This window comes from Rhinolophus sinicus, chromosome 2, assembly GCF_057876585.1.
Source record: "Rhinolophus sinicus isolate RSI-liver-muscle chromosome 2, RSI-T2T, whole genome shotgun sequence".
NCBI classification, from domain to species: domain Eukaryota; kingdom Metazoa; phylum Chordata; class Mammalia; order Chiroptera; family Rhinolophidae; genus Rhinolophus; species Rhinolophus sinicus.
The window spans coordinates 116,970,880-116,990,664 of NC_142502.1; the positions used below are offsets into that span (position 1 = coordinate 116,970,880).

At 42.9% G+C, this 19,785-nt stretch overlaps 1 protein-coding gene across 1 annotated transcript; it reads left to right on the plus strand.

The window, feature by feature from the left end:
* Positions 1 to 575: 575 nt before the first annotated feature.
* Positions 576 to 10,921, plus strand: ECRG4 (ECRG4 augurin precursor). The gene is made up of 4 exons (XM_019713995.3): positions 576 to 1,079; positions 5,048 to 5,095; positions 7,094 to 7,251; positions 10,541 to 10,921. The coding sequence occupies exons 1-4, from the start codon at positions 1,001 to 1,003 to the stop codon at positions 10,694 to 10,696; spliced, it is 441 nt and encodes a 146-aa protein (XP_019569554.1). The 5' UTR covers positions 576 to 1,000; the 3' UTR covers positions 10,697 to 10,921.
* The last annotated feature ends 8,864 nt before the right edge of the window (positions 10,922 to 19,785 follow it).

The following is a 19,785-nucleotide window of genomic DNA, read 5'->3' on the forward strand; positions in this document are numbered from 1 at the left end:
ACTTAACCACTGGAAGGTATAAAAAAAGCTGAGTTCAGAGCAGATCTTAGATGGAGGGGCCCCTAAAGGTAATTTCAACATTGCTGCCATGTTGTGGATGGAGGCCAAGAGAGACTACTTAGGTGACCAGCTCAAGGTCAGCTGGACACGTTTGTCTTAGGGCTCCTTCACCACACCACCCTGCCTTCTGTGAGTCCTCTGTGTCTGAACAGGCCTTTACTGGGCCTCGCTTTAGTGTCACTTACGTAGATCTCAGAGCGCACAGTGGGACTCGTTTGTTCTGTGAACACCTATGGAGGTCACGCAGTTCTTCGTTTCTGAAAGGCTTTTCTATGAGAGTGGTTTGGGATGAGATGTTTTCCTGGACTGCAGCTCTGAGCCCAGACTGTGGAGTCTTTCAAAATATCCCAAACTCAGCACTGTCAAAGGCATCTTTAAGGGTAGTGTGGGGAATTAAGGAAATTCCAGAGGCCACTTTATAAGCCAAGGCAGGAGCCAGGCCCTGGCGGGGAGAGCAGAATGAAACAGCAAGGAAGTACTAGCACGAGACACAAGGCCGACACGGCGGTCAGCGAGCAGGCTGGAGCGAGAGGGACCGGCGGGGAGAAGGGGCGACCTGGGCTGGGGTAGACAGCCAGTCTCCCACCCCTCCCTGGCGGCAGCCTTTCCCCCCCTGGATGGCGTCAGTCCCTCCTCGGGCAGCCTGGACCTCGCTGGTTCTCGCTGGCCACGCCGCGCTCGGCCCCCGGCGGTTCTGGGCGTCGCTGCCAGCTTCGCGAGCATCCACGGTCTTGGAGCCGCCGCCAAAGAGCAGGGCTCGGATGCGCTCCGCGAGGCCGCTTGGCCCACCGCCCGCTGGCACCGCGCCCACCCCGCGGGTCCCGCCCCGCCGGGGACGCAGAAAGCACTTGCCCGCCTGCGCCCCTCTCTCCCGCACGCCAGTCCTCCCGCGCAGAGCCCAGCGCTGTGCGCGTTTCCCTCCTGCCCACCTGGTGCAGCCATGGCCTCCTCCTCCGCGCGGCCGGCAGTCTTGGCGGTGACTGCGCTGGCTCTGTTCCTGCTGTTGTGTCTGGGCCCAGGTAAGTGGGGCGATGCCAGGGAGCCGGGGAAGGAGATCAGTGACAGTGGGAGACAGGTGACCGACAAGGTCCAAGGGGTGATCGAGCTCTTGGGTTTTGCACTTGCAGGACTAGGGAGTTGAGCGCTTAGCGGGAGGACAGGGTACCGGGGTCAAGGGCAGGGGTCTGAGATACGCGTGACAACCTTGGGGAAAATGAGGGACAAAGGTTCAAAGAAGGAGCAATAAGTGTTTCAGCACTAACTTCAGTGGGGAAGGGGAAATAGGAGCTTGAATCCGGAGGTAACCGCCCCCACACCCTGAGACTGAGGGGAGCCAAAAGGCACCTTTTCCACATTCCCTTCCAGGCATTTCCCAGCTGAGTCAAGTTCCAGATATGCAAAGCAGCAAGCAGGTTTTACATCCAATATAAAGGAACTGCTCTTGGAGAAGAAATGCTTCACCTTCTGTACTTCATAGAGCGAATCCGTTGAAAATTCGGGTTTAGTTCCCTATAAAATGTGCACTTCACACATACTCCCAAAATGAAGGAATTTGGTGGGTGTTTAGACATCTGAATCCTGGAAGTCCACAGATCCTAACTTAAGAGGGCAATCTGAACTGACATGTCCATGTCTGGGCAGTGCTACCTTCAGCTGTGTGATCCTTTGTGGTCCACTAGCGGCCTCATGCATGCATGAGCGCCTTTGAGGCTCATGACTGTGACCCCAGATCTACTGCTCAGGGAACAGGGATTGGAAGGTGAAAAGTGACTTGCCCACTACCTGAGACTGGTGTTTGTCCCACGAAAAAATAGCTGGGCACTATCTGATGAAATGGTACACTCTCCAGGTTGCTCAGCTTCTATATTTTACTTATTCAAAGCAAGTACAGAAAAGCAAGCTCCTGGCGGAGGGGAGGGAGGAGAATTGCAGAAGGAGTCCTGAGGTTGGAGCTCTGGGGCCTTAGGACAGCAGGGGACATCTACAAGCAGGGAGGATCACTGCTGTTCTTAACTGCAATCACAGGGGAGGCTAATCAGTCATTTCCCAGGACATGATTCATCTACCTCTCGCCCTTTGTTCCTCCCATTTTGAGAAGCACATCCCACTAAAGCGAATGAGCATTGGCTATAAGCCTATTCCTTTTTAGCATCTGTATTTTATTTCATTATGTAGTGAAAAGGTCAGTTAAAATATTACAGTATCATCATTGAGCTGGAATGTGAACGTTCTTATGACATAAATTGAAAATTTTTATATTTGTGTAGAATCTCAAAGGTGGCTCTTTATGACACCCGAAAACATTTAATGGAAAAAATCATCATTGCCATTCTTGATCAATTTATTAATAGTTAGCACCTCAAAGGGCATCTTACAATTCTGAATCTGCTGGGAGATCTATGCCAGGTAACTAGGTTTAATAAATTCAGAAGTGCCTATAATGACAGCCTAGAAATAGTGACTGATGATGTTGGGGTAAAAAAAAAAAAAAAAAATCCATACTACAGAAAAAAATAGTCATGGTCATTCACTTGTTCTTTGTTGTTTTCTTCAAATAAATTGAGTGTGGTATCCAATCATGTGTTAATATTTATAGTTCAGTGTGTAGTAATTGGCAGAGTGGCAAATTAATAATTCATTAATAATTCATAATTTAGGATTTTTCCATGCTTTTCAGTTGTATTGCTGAGAGTTGGTAAGACTTTCATTTCTGAGCAGTAGTGATATTTGCCACAGCCTCATCACAAATGCCTAAACCCAATATTTATTTCAACATCAGATCACATTTCATTCATTAATTGTTCAGCGCTTTTACAGAAGGCAAGCAGATGGACGGACTTAATTTTGTATGAGTTGTTAGAGATCGACAAATGTTAAGATAGTAATGAATGCTAATATTTGTGCCAGGGAACATATCTGTCTGCTTTGGCAAATGTTTCTATCAGTTTCTTCACTGACTCTTAAGGTTGGAGAAGTACAGCCTTTAACACTAGTCCCACCCCCTTCAAATGACCCCCTCTGAGGTAGCCTCATTTCCTCTGCAATTATTTATGCTCAGAAGCTTCCAGCAACTCTTGATGTGAAACCTCTTGGGTGACTTATGCCAACTTTGTGGGGGACTGCTCTGGTGTGGCAAACCTGACTTCATGTCCTCATCTATGGTGGCTTGGCCCCTTAGAACTGTAGCTCTCCTCCCAGAACTTTTCATATCTGTAGGTTACACATCTAAATTCCTTTCCTTTTTTCTTCATATAACACATTTATGGGCCCTCGCCTCCCTGGACTCTCTCCTCTGACCACAACTCCAGTTTCTCTGTGACCTTCTGAAAATCAGATGTGAACTGAACCAAATGTAGAGGGGTGGTCTGAGAGTAGCAACAGAACAGAGACAGGACAGTTATTTCCGTTCTGCAAGGTGCTAACCATTTATGAATGCAGCCTAAAATTGCAATTGCTTTAAACATCACTGCAGACTGACGTGAATGTAGAAGACGGAAACCACTGAACTCTTCGATAGATGCCACACACTGTGCTAATTCCTGAGCCCACTGTCCAGCAGACACCCAGCCCTCCTAGAGAAGACAATGTGAGGGCAACACCACCTGCACCACCCAGTCCTTCAGTGTGGACCCTAGAGATTCTTCCCAAACCAGGTTCCCTGCCTGGCGTACCTACTCTAAAGGCAGTTGGGTAACACTCAAATTCAAATGCCTACTGGTGGCTAAGAGGTGAAGTGGCTGTTTGTGGACTCACTTGGGCGCAGAGATGTTTAAATTCAAATTTTGTAAACATTGGGCATGCCAATAAAACACATCTGCAGGGAAAGCTCAGCTGTGGGCAGCCAATTTGTGACCTTTGATTACAAATGCATTTCCCACCCAACTATCTACCCCTAAGATTAAGCAGGGCTTCTTAATCTTATTTGGGTTCCAAACACTTTTGAGAATCTGGCAAAAGCTATGGCTCCTTTTCCCAGAAAACTACTTTTGCAGATGGAAATACAGGCCTTGAGGCCTGTGCATGGAGTGGCAGATTAGGGACCCACTGAGAAAATAAGCATCACCACCTCAATGTGCGTGTGCACCGTGGGGCCACACTGGTGCCTTACACCTGAAGATGCTCAGATCACTCCTTCTGAGCCTGGGCTTTTCCCCTTCAGAGGGTAAGCCTTGTACTTACATGTAGCACCTAAGGATCAGAGGCATCAATAGGTCCTCAAACCATCTCACCAGGCCAAGCGGGGGATTCTGTCAGGCCAGACATGTTATTTTCCGTTAAAATGATTGGGCTGATTAGAAACACTTTCAGAACTGAATAAAAATAACAGCAAATGGTATAAATAACATGTGATGATAAGATGATCAGGGCAAGCCATAGAACTGGGCTGAATTTTTAGAGTGCTAAGGCATGTTCCTTGGCTTGTGGCAGCGTAGCTCCCATTTCTGCCTGCCTCCATCTGCACACGGCCGCCTTCTCTCCATCCTCTCCTCTTCGTGTAAGGACATCAGTCACAGGACTTAGAGTCCACCCTAAGTCCAGCGTGATAGCACCTCAAGATCCTTAACTAATTATGTCTACAAAGACCAGATTTCCAAATAAGTTCACCTTCAGAGGTTCCAGGTGGATATGAATTGTGGGGGAACCATGAAAAGTGAAAGTCTGAAGGAAGAAGGTACATGTGACAGATGGCTGGCTCTCATAATAAGACTTTAGGGCTGAGGAAACAAGGTTGCTTTTCCCAGGGACCAGCTCAAATCATAATGCACTTGGTCAGCCATGGTCATTGTCACCAGTCTGAGCCATGGGCAGCCTGAACTGGTTTTCCTGCATGACGTGGAGTACAGCAAGCACTAAACACTGTAATACCATCAAGGTGCCAAGTCAAGATGGGGGCAGGCAGTGAGTTTTTCCAACTCTGATTTTTGCATTTGAGAAATTAAATGGTACAATGCAACTCTGAACCTGACTTCTGTTTTCATTCCTTTAGGTGGCACAAGTGGAAATAAACTCAAGCTGATGCTTCAGAAACGGGAAGGTAAATATGCCCCTATTGAATAAGGGTTGCATTCTCAATGGGATTGAAATGAAATGGCATTGTTAAATGTGCTTACTGGAGTCTTGTGTTTGGGCAATCAGAAGTGTTTACTCCTTAAAAGGTTAGCAGATCTGAAGAGCTTTTTCTGTGGGTGTGTGGTGTGATGTTTTATTAGATAAACATTATTGCCATTAAATGTTTGAAGGTTGTTTTTCTGAAAGCTGTCAGTGTAGACTCAGAAATAAAAGAAACAGTGCTGCAGTGTTAATCAAATGCTGTTTATTTTACAGCATATCTAAATTTAGAGCTGTCCTTTAAAGCACAGAAAAGCTGGTTAGTGGGTATGCACAGATTGTATTGTACTGGTACCCTATATCTAATTAGCTATTAGGGGGAGGGTGCAACAGAAAAACCTCTTTGTTACTAACACCTGTTGTGAAAAATACTCCTCAGATAAACGTGGTAGACGGCAGCAAAATGTTGTGGAAATAGAACAGTCTGGAAGGCACACAGTGTGAGTCTGGGCCCGCTGTTGTCAGGTCCAACCATCAGACCAATTGTGTGGTCTCGTGAAGGCCATTTTCCCTCTTGGAACTTTCGTCTTCACCTGTAAAATTAAACCGTTATCTATCTTTTAGAAATTAGGAAGTGTGACCACATTTCCGATGTGAACATTTAATCACTTATTCTCGTCACTTTGAGTTAGCGGGGACTCTAGCAGGCTCCAGCCTGCTCCCGATGGGGCTGCAAGTGCTTATCAGCCTCTTGCTAGTCGGTGCCTCAGGGATCCCCTGCAGGTGCTGAGCAGTGTGGCCCCTCTCAGGTCAGGAGGCTCCTACGGTAGCTCCCGGCATCTTTCTCAGAACTTCCAGCTGCTCATGAGGCTCTGGTCTGTCCTCAATCTCTGAGGTGCCCCCGAGGGCCCCCACCATGTGTTGGGCAGCCAACTGTCTCCCCAAGGACACCCGGATGATGGAAGGTCTCGTAGGGCCAGCTTGACAAAAATGGGGCTGGAGAAGAAACCACCAGGATAATCACAACTCCTATGTGTACAGCCTCAACGTTTATTCGGTTCAAGCCAAGAAACACTTATTGAGAACCTACTGTTTATAAAACAGTGTAACAGGCCATGAGAGAAACACACAGATGAACAAGAGGTGAAAAAACAAACCCACTGATATTTACCCATGTGACAACGAACACATAGGGCATTTACTTCCATTATCCTATACAGCCTGCATAACAACACAGAGACAGGGACGGCCAGTCCAGTTTTGTAGATGAGGGGAGAGAGGCTCAAAGCCAGACCACAAGAGCAAACCCAGTGGCACAGCTGCTTCGCCTCAGCACATCCTGCAGAGGGGGTGCCTTTTACACAGCTGAGAGACATTAGAGGAAGCCATGGCCATGTTAGAGCAAGCGTCAGTACGCTGCAAGACTCAGTCGACTCATCAATGATCTGTGAGGCCCAGAGGCGGTGGCCCAAGGTGGCAATGTGTGTTCTAGCAACCCCATGAGAGGACTTGCTGCTCTGCGAGGCTGGGCCTGGCCCCGGCCCTCTCAGGGATCATCATTCAGCCCTTCGTTCTCCCTATTGTCCTTAAGGAAACGGTACTCTCTTGTTTGCAAGCACAGTGAGCATTCACCAGGGCGGCACTAGACATCCCGCTGTTTCCTAAATGTAAAGCCCAGTGGGTAAGCCACCAGCCTCCTCCGTGTGGTCTGGTGAGTGGCTGCAGAGGATGAGCTGAATTTCATGTCCACCCTGGGCCTTAGAAGTTGAAGGTTAGCTCGCACCCCTTTGTATGGCTGTTCCTAAATAGGAGCGCTTATGAACAAGGAGCATGGAGACTGATGCTCACGCCCCAGGTAAGGAGGAAGCTGAGCCAAAACCATCTCTGCGTGTGGCACTGGGGGATGGAATGTGGAGCAGTTATTCACTTCAACAAGAAAAGAAATCATTCTCGGTACTTCTGGGGTGGGCTTTAATCATTTCAGCACCGGCTCCAACTAAGGCTGAAGTGGCTGTTGATGAAAGCAAAGCCAAAGAATTCTTAGGCAGCCTGAAGCGCCAGAAGCGGCAGCTGTGGGACCGGAGCCGGCCAGAGGTCCAGCAGTGGTACCAGCAGTTCCTCTACATGGGCTTCGACGAGGCGGTGGGTATCCTCTCCTGCTGGGGCCTGGTTTCCTGCAGGCCAGTGTGGCTTAGGGAGAATAGGGCACAGAAGTTAGCTTCATTATTCTTAGGCAGACATTTGGGCCCCTATTATACGCCAAGTGCTGTTCAGGCATCAGATTACAATACCATCGATATGAGAACATCAGCTGGAATTTTCCATTATACTATGTCCAAGTGGGACTCCCTCATAATATGTTTGGGAAGCGGAGTTCCAGAGAGGTCACTGCCCCAAATGGCTGGAACATCGAGAATCTGATTTTCGTAGGAACACTTTTAACTGTTTTGTCTGGGTGTCCTTGAAATAACTTACAATCTCCCCCAAACATTTTCATCCTTACCTTAAAAAATGTCAGAAACAACAAGATCGAGGCAGAGACTCATGAGGACAATGGAAAGAGATAAAAAGTGACTTTTAAAGAGAGACAGGTCTTTGCAGATGCTTTGGGGATAATTTGTCAATGCAGTTGCAGGAAAAGATGGTTCAGGTCACGCATCCAATTAGCGTGAGTGGACATATTCCCTGAATTAAAGAAAAATAATTTTATAATCACAGACTCCTGGGTACCAGGTACAGGTAAGACAGCTCAGGGGTAAGGTGGCGGACTCTGCTGTATGGGAGTAAGTCTGCAGAGTGACTGACAGGGCTGGGCGGGGCTCAGGAGGAGTGCGCTGTGTGGGAGGCGTGGTGTGGAGAACACTCAGCCCTCCACCCTAGCCAGGGAGCAATGAATGGCGGCATCTCCAACGAGGGCCCACATTTCATATTGTGAACCGAGGGTGTATGCAAAATACTACATTAGATGAAAAAAAATTAAACTCTTTAGGACATCATTTAAAAAAATTAAATTTATTGGGAGACAAACATAAATGAATTGGTCTACATCACACTAAAACGCTTCTGCATAGCAAAAAAAAAACGATCAACAAAACTAAAAGGCAACCATCCAAATGGGAGAAGATATTTGCAAACAACACCTCTGATAAGGGACCAGTTTCCAAAATATGTAAAGAACTCATACAACTCAACAACAAAAATATAAGCAATCTGATTTAAAAATGGGCAGGGGACCTGAAGAGACATCATTTTCAATGGCTGCATAAAATGCAAGCCTGTAGTCATATCATAATTTTCTTCCTGTTCCCAACCATTGGACATACTAAGTTTTCCCCAATTAACTTTTTGCTACTCAAATATAATTTTGTTGTTGTTGTGAAAATAGCCAAACTCTGCCAAGAATGATTTTCAGGTCTTATATGAATGAACTTATGTAACATTCACAGCAACCTCAAAGGCAGGTACTGTTATTTGTATCTTTGTGTGCAGTTTGTTTCTTACTTAGTGTTGCATTCTGCTCAGTGGAGTCAGTGGAGCAAAGGTAGAATTGCATTTAAGGGTAATTAAGTATTGCCAAATTGCATATTCTCATGTCATGTCTGAGGGCATCCATTTTCTCATGTCTTAAGCAGCATCTAGTATTCTCACTGACAACTTAAATACATTCACTTATTTGATAGATGAAAATGTCATATCATCATTTAGCACTTTGCATTTCTTTGATTACCAGTATTTGCAGTTCATGAACCTGGGTATTATGGGAAACGGCTAAAATAATGTCTGATGACAAAAGCAGAATAAAAGCAAGGATCAAGTAAGATTTTAATGACTAAATATGCATAGACAAGACTAGAAGGAAATCCATCAAAATGTCAGTAGTGGCAGTCTTTGGAAATGGAATTATGATCCCCCTTTTTCTTTGCTTCCTTCCACATACATATTTTAAATTATGCATTACTCTGCATTACTCTGTAGTCATAAAACATGTAAAAATTTATTGAAAAATATATTTTAAGCCAAAACATCAAACAAGATTCTAAAATGAGAAAAATCAAGGACCAAGATTATTTAGCTGTTGGGAAACCTGCAGTACTGGGAGATAAGCTAGTGTTCTCCTTTTTGAGGCAGAGGCTGACGCCAACACCCCCAGGCTAAGTAAACAGAGACCGGCGTGGAGTCCTGCTCTTCAGACTGGCATGATTGGCCTGCTGCTCACCCGGAGCAGATGGCCACAGAGCACCATCACGGGCAAGGCTGGGGAGTTATCAGATATTAGTGTTCACTGGCAGTCTTATTAAAATAAAAATAGATTCCTGAGGCCCAACCACCAGAAAGTTTGGTCCAGGAGGCATGCCGTGGTGCCTGGGGATCTGTGTGTTACAGCACCCCTAGAGATTTGGGTGCCGGAGTGCACTGGCCAGCCTTTGAGGAAAACTGGCCCTGAAGCCCTGAGCGGTTGTCCACCCGCTCGCTCCAACCTCCCCAGGACATCTGTGTCTGCTCCGCTCTTTTGCCCTCACACCAAATCTCTGGCCAAGTCCTGAGTTTAATCCAAATGCACTGTGCGCCCCTTCACCACTGCCAGTGGAAAACGAGTCTCTCCTTTATAAATGGGTTAACAGCAAAGACTCCGCGTGCCCGAGCTGTGAACCTGAACGTCATCCTACGCTTCTCACTCATCTCAGTCCTCCTCCTTCCCTTTTGCTTGTATTAACTGTAACTGTTCACTTTCATATGTGTCTCTTGGGAACTGTGGGCTTCCTGAGGGCGGGGAATGTCTTTCTTGTGTTGGAAGGCCCTCCAGTCTCAGGGCAGGGCCTGACATGCTGTGCCCACTTACTCAGTGTCTGTGGAACAAACAACGGCACCTGTGCCTGTTCTTACATACACCACAGGTCTAAGAATCAATGTCAGGAGCATCGGAAACACCCTGTCCCGTGGCTGTAATATGGCAGTGCTGGGGCTGACTCAGTTCAGCCAACACTGGTTAGCATCTACTGTGTGCACTAGAGTGGGCCAGGTATATGAAGGTACTAAGACGGTGTCTGCCACAGTGAGATGTGGATGGTGCCAGTGGGGTGTGGGGTGGGGCAGGGTCAGGCCAAGTTGTTACTGTATTTGGCAGACGTCTGTTCTATTTACCAATAAAACAGAGAAAAATGTTTAAGTCTGGGATATATTTAGAGCTCATATGACAGAAGTTGTCATGGGTATGGGTGTGTACCCCTTTGGGGGCAAATACCTTTTATCAGTCTTCTGTAGCTGGCTGCAATGACCCCTGAGCACAGGAACACTATGTCAAGGAGTTATTCTTAGTGAGGGTTGGAAAGCATTAAAGAAAAACCACCACAGTGAAAGCCAGAGGCAAGATGTGGTCAGGGTGTTGTGTGTGTCCTTAAATCCATTCTCTGTGGTTTTCTCTCTTCTCCAGAAATTTGAAGATGATGTCACCTATTGGCTGAACAGAGATCGGAACGGACACGACTACTATGATTACCACCGTCACTACGATGAAGACGCCCCCATTGGTCCCCGGAGCCCCCACAGCTTTCGACATGGAGCCAGCGTCAATTACGACGACTACTGACCATTATTACGCAGTGTACGAGAAACCAGCGGCCATCCTCTGTCTTCTTCGTGATGCCTGGTGCTAGTTGGTTTCTGTTGTGCTTTTTATAGTTATTTTCTGTCCACTTTCTCTGACCAGAAAGGAAAAGTTAAAGAATATAAATGCCTTTTGATATTGCATGCAAGTACCCAACAGTACATTTCATTTAAAAATAGCAATAAAAGCATTTTGTTAAAAAGAAAAGTCTCAGAATGGATTTGGATGAAAATTAAGCTGGCAACAGTTTTCATCCCCTGGATGTTTCTGAAGTTTCTTTGTTACCATCCCAAGTGTAACCCTTCCAAGAATCCTTACCCGCACCCCCACCACCCCCGGGACTCAGCAAGCATCTTCCATTTGTTAAAATTTAGTCCACATTAAATGCAAGCTAAAAAACCAGCAAGAAAGTATAGTTGAACATTATTTAAGGTTATAGAACTAGGCTTTCTGGGTTCCAGGCTCGGAGCTAGAGCTGAACTTTTCTATTATCATCCAGGAAATGAAGAGTAAGAGATAAAACCTGAAGTTTGGTTGATTTCAGAGCCTCACCCATATTAAAAAATTAAACCTTATTTAAGAAAGATTTAGGAATATATTTTGTATCACATTTAAACCACCTGAGTGAGAAAGAAAGAGAAAAGTGGTGATGGGGTGGGGAGCGAGGGGATGAGGAAGGTGGGAAGGAGACTGAAGGTGAGTGAAGGATCCCAGCCATTACTGATGGGAGGGAGTCAAGTCACAGCCTGTGCCGTGTCTGCAGAGCTGCAGGGCTGGGGGTAGGATGGCGGTGAGGTGAGTAGTACGGGGCGGGGCTACTCAGAATGACTCTTACATTTCTGTGGGTCATAGACCCCTCTGGCAGTCTAATGGAAACTTTCTGTTCTCAGAAAAATGATACATAATTTTGCATATAGGCTCTGAAACATCCCCATTCATGAACTGTAGGTAATAAAAAACCCTGGGCTTAGTAGGCAGTACTGGCCTCAGGAGAGCAGTGTTTACGGACAGTCATAAAATCTGCATAGCAGTAATTTTGTGTCGTCCTTTGGAATCTTTATAATTTTTTAAAATTTGAGGTAAAATGTACATAATATAAAATTTTAATCATTTTTAGGTATACAGTTCAGTAGCAGTAGGTAGATTCACATTGTCATGTACCATCACCATCATCCATCTCCAGAACCTTTCCATCTTCCCAAACGAAACTTGTACCCATTAAACACTAACTTCACACTCCTCCCGACCTGGGAACCCACCATTCTACTTCCTGTCTATGAATTTGACTATTCTAGGGACCTATACAAATTGAATAATATAGTATGTGTCCTTTTGTGACTAACTCACTTCACTTAGCATAATGTCTTCAATGTTCATCCATGTTGTAGCATGTGACAGGATTTCCTTTCTTTTTAAAGCTCAATAATAATATTCCATTGCATGTTTACACCATGTTTTGCTTATCCATTTATCTGTCAATGGACACTTGGGTCACTCTCACCTTTTGGATACTGGACATAATGCTCCTGTGGACATGGGGGTGTCAATATCTCTTTGTGTCTCTGAATTCAATTCTTTTGGTATATGAGGTTGGACTATATAGTTCACGAACTCATCCTAGAGAAAGTGCTACATACGTCATTGCTGAATATCACTATGGTCACCTTCGAAGTTCTCCCCTTGGGAAGCTATGCACCAACTCCAGCGCCTAGTCTGCCCTTCAAAGCACTTTTGGAACTCTTCTTCTGGAATGGCCATCAGAGCTGTCGTCGTATTCCCCTTGATGTCCTGAATGTCATCAAAATGTCTTCCTTTCAATATTTCCTTTATCTTTGGGTAAAGAAAGAAGTCAATGAGGTCCAGATCAGGTGAATAGGGAGGGTGTTTCAATACAGTGATTTGTTTACTGGCTAAAAAGTCCCTCACAGAAAGTGCCATGTGAGTTGGTGCATTGTCGTGATGCAATAGCCATGAATTGTTGGCAAAAAGTCATTTTTGTCTAACTATTTCACGCAGCCTTTTCAGCACTTCCAAATAGTAAACTTGGTTAACTGTTTGTCTAGTTGGTACAAATTCATAATGAATAATCCCTCTCATATCAAAAAAGGTTAGCAACATGGTTGCAACAAATTCATGAACTTGATTGACAGGCACACGTATGCCCAGAAATAGAATTATTGGATCATATGGTAATTCTGTTTAATTTTTAGAGGAACCACCATACTTGTTTTCCACAGCTGCTGCACTATTTTACATTGCTACCCTTAAAACTTACGTTTCTTTTTCTTCACAACTGGGCTGGCTCAAACCTCAGTACAGTGCTAAAGAGGAGGGAGAAAGGATGATGGAGAGGACATCTTTGCTTCATTCCTAACTTTAAAGGGAGTGCTTTCCATGTCTAACCATAAACTACGTTTGCTGGATATTTTTTTGTAGATGCCTCTTATCAAGTTAAGGAAATTTCTAGTGTTTTGAAAATATGCTAAGATACTTTTTAATGTCATATATGGATATTGAATTTAATATTCTTCATCTATTGAGATAATGTAATTTTTCCTTTTTAATCTATTAAATAATGTGGTAAATTCTATTGATAAAATTCTAACATTAATCATTTGCATGCCTGGAATACACCTAACTTGATCATGATTTTTTTAATTCATTGTTGGATTTGATTGGGTAATATTTGTTTGGCATTGTTGTGTCTGTGTTCACGAGTTTTTTCTGTTCCACTCTGTGTAAGAATGAAATTATCCAATTCCCAAATGTTTGGTAGCATTCAGAGAAAGCCTTTTGAATTTGGTGTTGTCTTCATAGTAACATGTCTGATTATTGATTGCATTTCTTTTATGGTTAAAGATTATTCTGATTTTGTCTTTCTCCTTGATCTGTTTTGCTAAGTTCAATTTTTCTACATAGTCGTCACATTATATCAACATTCTGACATGTGTTGAATGTGTTGAGACTTGTTCTTAATATTCTCTTATCTGTTTGTCTCTGTAGCATCTGTGATTATGTTCTTTTTATTTCATTCCATTTTATTTGTGCCTTTAAAAAATGAATCTTATCTTTCTAAACATGCAGTTTTTGTTTCGTTGATCTCTTCTTTTGTATGTTTCTCCATTTCATGAACTTCTGTTCTTTTCATTTCCTTCCTTCTGTATCTACTATAGGTCTTCAATTTATATTAGATCTTAGTTCCATTTTGAACCTTATTGTTTTAAAGGCAAGCATTTAATACTCTAATAAGTTTCCTTCCAAGTATTATATTCCATGAGTTTGATGTGAAAAGTTGCATGCAGAGATTTTCTAATTTCAATAATTTCTCCTTTGACCCATGAGTTGGTTATGACTGTTATTAAATTTCCAAGTGAATGAATTTTTCTAATGATCTTATTGGCTTTGTTTTCTAACTTAACTGCATTGTGGTTTAAAAAAAAAAAAAAAAAGATCAGTTAGATTCTGATCCTTTGAGTGTACCAAGTTCAGCCAGCTTTATGTCTGAGCAGGTGTCAGCCCCAGCAAGTGTTCTGTGTGTGCTCAAAAGGAACGTGTGTTTTCTGGACATCAGATGCAGTCAAGTCCATTAGCTCAAGCTCGGTAGTTATACTGCTTACATTTTCTATTTTCTTCTTTGGAGGTGGCCGTTTAATCTATTGATTACTGGTAAGCATGTTAAAATCTACTATGACGGATTTGACAAGTTTTTCCTTTAATTATGTCAGTCTAGCTTTGTATGAGGCTATACACAAATTTATGTGGTACACACAAATTTAGAATCAATACATCTTTCCAGTGAATGGAGTCATTTATCATTATGCAGCAAATTTCCTTTTTACAAAGAATGCTTTTTACCTGAGTTCTCCTAATTATATTAATATGCCTGTACTTTTGGTTACTATTTGCCTGGTCTATCTTTTCCATAATTTGGCCTTTTATCTTTCTGTTTTCTTTAGGTATGTCTTTTGTAGAGCACATAGTGATTTTTGTTGTTGTTGTTGTTGTTTTTTAATATTGTATAACTATTAAGGCCTCAATGAGAAAATTTAGTCTACTCACCAAAATGTGATTGGTGACTTAGTTTTACTTTTAACACCACATTTTGAACTTTTGACTTGTCTCATTTTACCTGTTCCTTTCCCCCCTCTTGCCTTCATTTGGACTATTTTGTTTCCTTTGCCTAGTCTTTGCTTGATTTTTATTAGGTCCATTCTATTAGCGTTTGCCCCATTTAATACATATTTAGCAAGCTACACATAATCGGTAGTCAATCTTCTTCCGGACAATACAAGGACCTTGCAATACTGTATTCTCCAATCTCCCCTCCCAACTTGGCATTTTAAATCTAGCCTGCTTTAATTTCCCCACAACTTATCTTTGCTTCATAGGTAGTCATTGGTTTATTTAGCTTGTCATATGGTTATCTTGGGTCATTCATTTTCCTTGCAGCTCAGACCATGCACCTGAGGTCACTTTCCTTTTATGTGAATTACACGCTTCAGAATCCATTTAGTGAGGGTCATTTGGTGGTAAACTCTCAAGTTTCACACTTTCCCTTGTTCCACTCGGCATAGAATTTTTGGCTGAGTTATTTAAACAACACTTTGAAGATATTATCAGTCTTATGGTTTCCACTGTTGCTGTTACAGATTTCACTTTTCACCTGCCATTCCCCTGTGGGTGACTGTTCTCTCCGACTGTCTAATATAAATGCTCATCTTTGTTACCTCAACCTATATCTATGTCTCCATGTATTTATACTGCTTGGGATTTGTTGGACTTCTTAAAGTGAAGGTTGGTGTTTTTCAACAAAGTTGGAAAATTCTCACTATTATTTCTTTGAATGTTACTTCTTTGTCATCTGTTATTTCTTTCTGGAACTTTGTATACATTTTGATTATATTTTCCCTTTCCTTTTCAAATATGTTTAGTTAATGTCTCTTGTTAATTCTTTTCAGAATTTCAAGTTTCTCTTTTATTTCTTTAAAGGTATTAAACTTCTTTTATACACTTTGCTATTTCCAATGTCTGAAGTCTTTGCAGATCCATTTCTGCCTGCCATCCATTGTTTCTCACTCGTGATTGTCTCACATCTCCCTGTCATGTAATTTCCAACCATGATGTGATTCTTTGGCTTTGTTTCGTTAAAGAATATTTTAAACCTGAGTGAAGTTAAATTCTTCCAGGAAGCACTTTCATTTCCTTTTGCTAGTGGCCGAGGGTGTAGGGGCTGAGGTGTGGTGTGGGAGGGTCTACTAAACTGGGACCATTATAGATTAGATTCTCCAATTGTGGATTTATAGACCACACAGGGACACCAAACGGTTCCTATTCTCATGGGTGCCCTCTTCACACCCTCCCATCCAACTGAAAGTTTGACAGGAAGCATCCTCACTGTCGCTTCAGAGTGATGGGTTTATTTGTGATTGGCCCCTGCATCAAGGCTGGAGCCTTTTGGAGGCTCAGTCTCATATAGGACAGTCTGCCTTGGGCTTTCTCTCCTGTCCCGAGCACTGGGCAGCCTTCAGAGAACACGAGCTCTGCAGGATTCTGCAGACACCAAATAGTTGGCTTTCTCTTCATTTTGGGATTCTGCAGGTTTCTTACTTTTGTATCATTTTTGGGATGCATCCAAAAAGATATATATTCCTTGGAAATCATGTTCAGCATGTGATCCCATCGGGCAGATGCATTGGGAGATTTACTCAGGTTATCTATCTAATCTTCCAGTATTAGAAACCAAACCCCTATTTCCTCATTTATTTCAAATCAGACATTCTTCACCTTTTTTGGTGTATCTAGGAATGTCTTCCAAGAATAATGCTTTTAAATACATAAAAGACAGGATTATAAATAAAACCAATTATATTGAAAAAGTTAACATTTTAAAAGGCAAATTTGTGATATAGTAATTAATGTCCTTTCTCATGCTATAAATAACGATCTAGTGACAGGTATATTTGCTGACAAAGTCCCAGGTAAGAGCTAATACCATTGCAGTTTGTTGCCTATATTTATATTATAATTGACAAAGAGGGTAAATTTGAGTTAGGGATTAGTAAAAACAAATAATGCAATGTTTCCCCCATTGACGAGAGTTCCTATTTAAAGGGATTTCTAGTTCAGTTTCTGCCATATATCCAGAATGAAAGTTTCCAATTATTCTGAGGTTAAAAGTAAAAATATGTGGGTGGCCGGTTAACTCAGTTGGTTAGAGTGCGGTGCTCTTCACAAGGTTGCTGGTTCAAACCCCACATGGGTCACTGTGAGCTGTGCCCTCCACAACTAGATTGGAACAATCTTGACTTGACTTGGAGCTGATGGGTCCTGGAAAAACACACTTAAAATAAATAAATAAATAAACAAATTAATTAATTAATTAATTAAAGTAAAAATATGTTATGAGTCCTATGAGGTCTGGCCCCTGACTACCTCTTCATCTTTCCTTGCCATCCCCTTTGCTCTGTGCTTTAGCTCCTCCAGCCTTTCAATCCCTTCAGTATGCCATTCTACCTTCTCCTTCTGGAAGTTTCTCTCTTCCTTTTGAGTTGATTTCCAGACTTCCTTTAGTGCTTGATGTTGTCACTTCTCCTCCTCTTCTTCTAGTCAGCTTTCTCTCATGGGCGCTGACATAGCCCGTTCCAGGAGAAAATGACCACATTGGTGATGTGACAAACATGTTTCTTCCTGCTAGACTAGCTTCCAGGACAGGCACCACAACTCTTTGGTGAGCATTAAAGCCTCAGTGCCAAGCACAGAGCCTGTCAGAGTAAGTGCTCCTCCGTGTGTGTGAATGGAGACTGACTGTACAGGATGGGAAAAACTCATCTCGCCTCATTTCTGGGTATGAGGAAAATGGCTGCAGGGGTTGAATAGCAGACACTGCCTGGGATACAAAGTGAGTTAGGAACAGAACAGGATTATAATTGGGGGTCCTTCTCACACCAATTATTTATCTCCCTCCTGTCCAGGACAAGCACCACCCTATGTAAGCTTATGCACACCCCCTACTCCCCATGGCAGGTCCATCTCCTCCTTCCAAGGTAGGTCTCATAGGCCTATAGTTTCCTGAGATTGTGCTTAGCATGGAAATAGAAAAACTAACATTTTCTCCCCCACGCCGGCTGCACTGGCAGCTAGCTGCCTTCTGAGCAGGAGCCCACCACGAGCATGGTTGAGAACTCGAGGCCAGGTCAGGCGGGAAGCTTGTCAAGCTTGGTCAGAGGCCCTTGGCCAAGTGCTCTCCAAATCATACCCCCTGATCCTCTAAGCATCCCTTTTTAGATCAAGAAACACTGTCTTATTCTGTGGATCGGAATTATGCTTCAGAATTTTACAAACCAACCGTTTTCATACAACAAGGATTCTTTAACAAAAGAGGAAAAATCCCATTGTAAAAAGATACTGATCAAGAGCCAAAGATTGGAAATGAGCGGATGGCATGTACTCAGACATTGCTCCCCGGCCTTCATCATCTATCCATATATAATACTGAGTAGGCGACATCTGGAGGAGGGTGACCAGCTTATTCAGGGGGACGCATGTTGGAGATGTCACTCCTGGAGAGTCCTGATAGCTCATTTTCACACATCAGAATGGCTGTCAAGAGAAAGAAGTCTGTGCCCCAAGGCACAACCAGAATCCATGAGTGGCTGCTCAATGAAGCTGATTTTAGCTCAAAATTCTAAAAATGGAATGGACTACTTCACAAAATTAAGTGCTTCCAGCAGGATGAGTGAACATTTGTCGAGATTGTTTACAGAAATGTCTACATTTGAAGATTAAAGTTTCTTAAAGTTTGAGACCATGGGATACGCAATGGTGACTTTCACTTCTCCATCCCTACTGAGACTTTGTGAGAAGATCTAGCACGTGAGTCCTCCGAAACTCTTAACTTTTCTCTCTGATAAAACTAATAGTGAAGATACACGAGAAAAGCAGGCAAGACGAGCTACTGGAAGAAATGTCAGAGACAAAAGGGATTCACCCCATTCAGGGTACAGACCAGTAAATTAGGATTCAAGGAAATCTTTCTAACAACTAGGCCAATAATTTCCTAGTTTAGTGATCTACCCTGCTTCTCCCATCGTGCTGTAGCAATCAGGGGAAAACAGGTACGTATACCCCAGGGAATTAGGATTTTTAAAGAGCTCTGTCTTTCCATTGGAAGTACATATCTGTTCTTGTAAATAAATACCTAACACACTGAATGTAAGACATCCCAGGGACAGGGCAGAGAAAAACACCATGTGATACCACTGCCGTCACCACTACTGTTGAAATGAAACCAAGAAGCTACTGTGTAAGAGGCAGATGTAGTTGTTATGAAAGAAATGTAGACTAGATACGTTACAGGTGATGTGTGGTGTGCATTTGATGTAATTCAGGGCTGCTTTTGTTGTTGTACTTGAACTCTCTCATCCTGTTCTTTTCTGATTTCCAGTTCCTTTTCTCTTTTTGCTGAGGAACAAATTTAGTGAAAACAACCCAGGAAATGTGAAAAGGAACATGGTAAGCATCCACTATTGAAGAAGTCCAAAAGCTGTCAGGAACACCGCTGAGTAGGTCCTTACTGTGCTGACAAGAGACAAATTTTACCTCCTGCCTTTTGATTCAGTGGTGAAGCTAGGAATGAAGGATTTAGTTAATCGTCCACCCATGACCTTTCCAGTTGGCCGGCTGACTCAGACATGGTTCTGTTCTGGGATATAATAAACACATTATCATTTCCTCCTCACATCTTACATCACTGAAACCTCACTATCACTTTTTAAAGTAGGAAAATCAGATATTATCGTCTTTCCCAATATCTTTTTTTCTATCTTCAATAACAAGTTTTTACTTCATTGATAATTAAATTTCATTTTAGTAATTATCATTGATTCCCACTTAATCTTTTTCAATGCTTATTAAGTTTTCCTATTTAAAAATAATCTTTCAAATTCAAGTTGTGTCAGAACGTAGCATAGGGTATAAAGCGCAGACCATGGTATAGCTGCAATATTTAACATGATTTGATTTTTCAGCATCACTTGATATGATCATGAAATTTTTTTCTTTATGGTGGATTA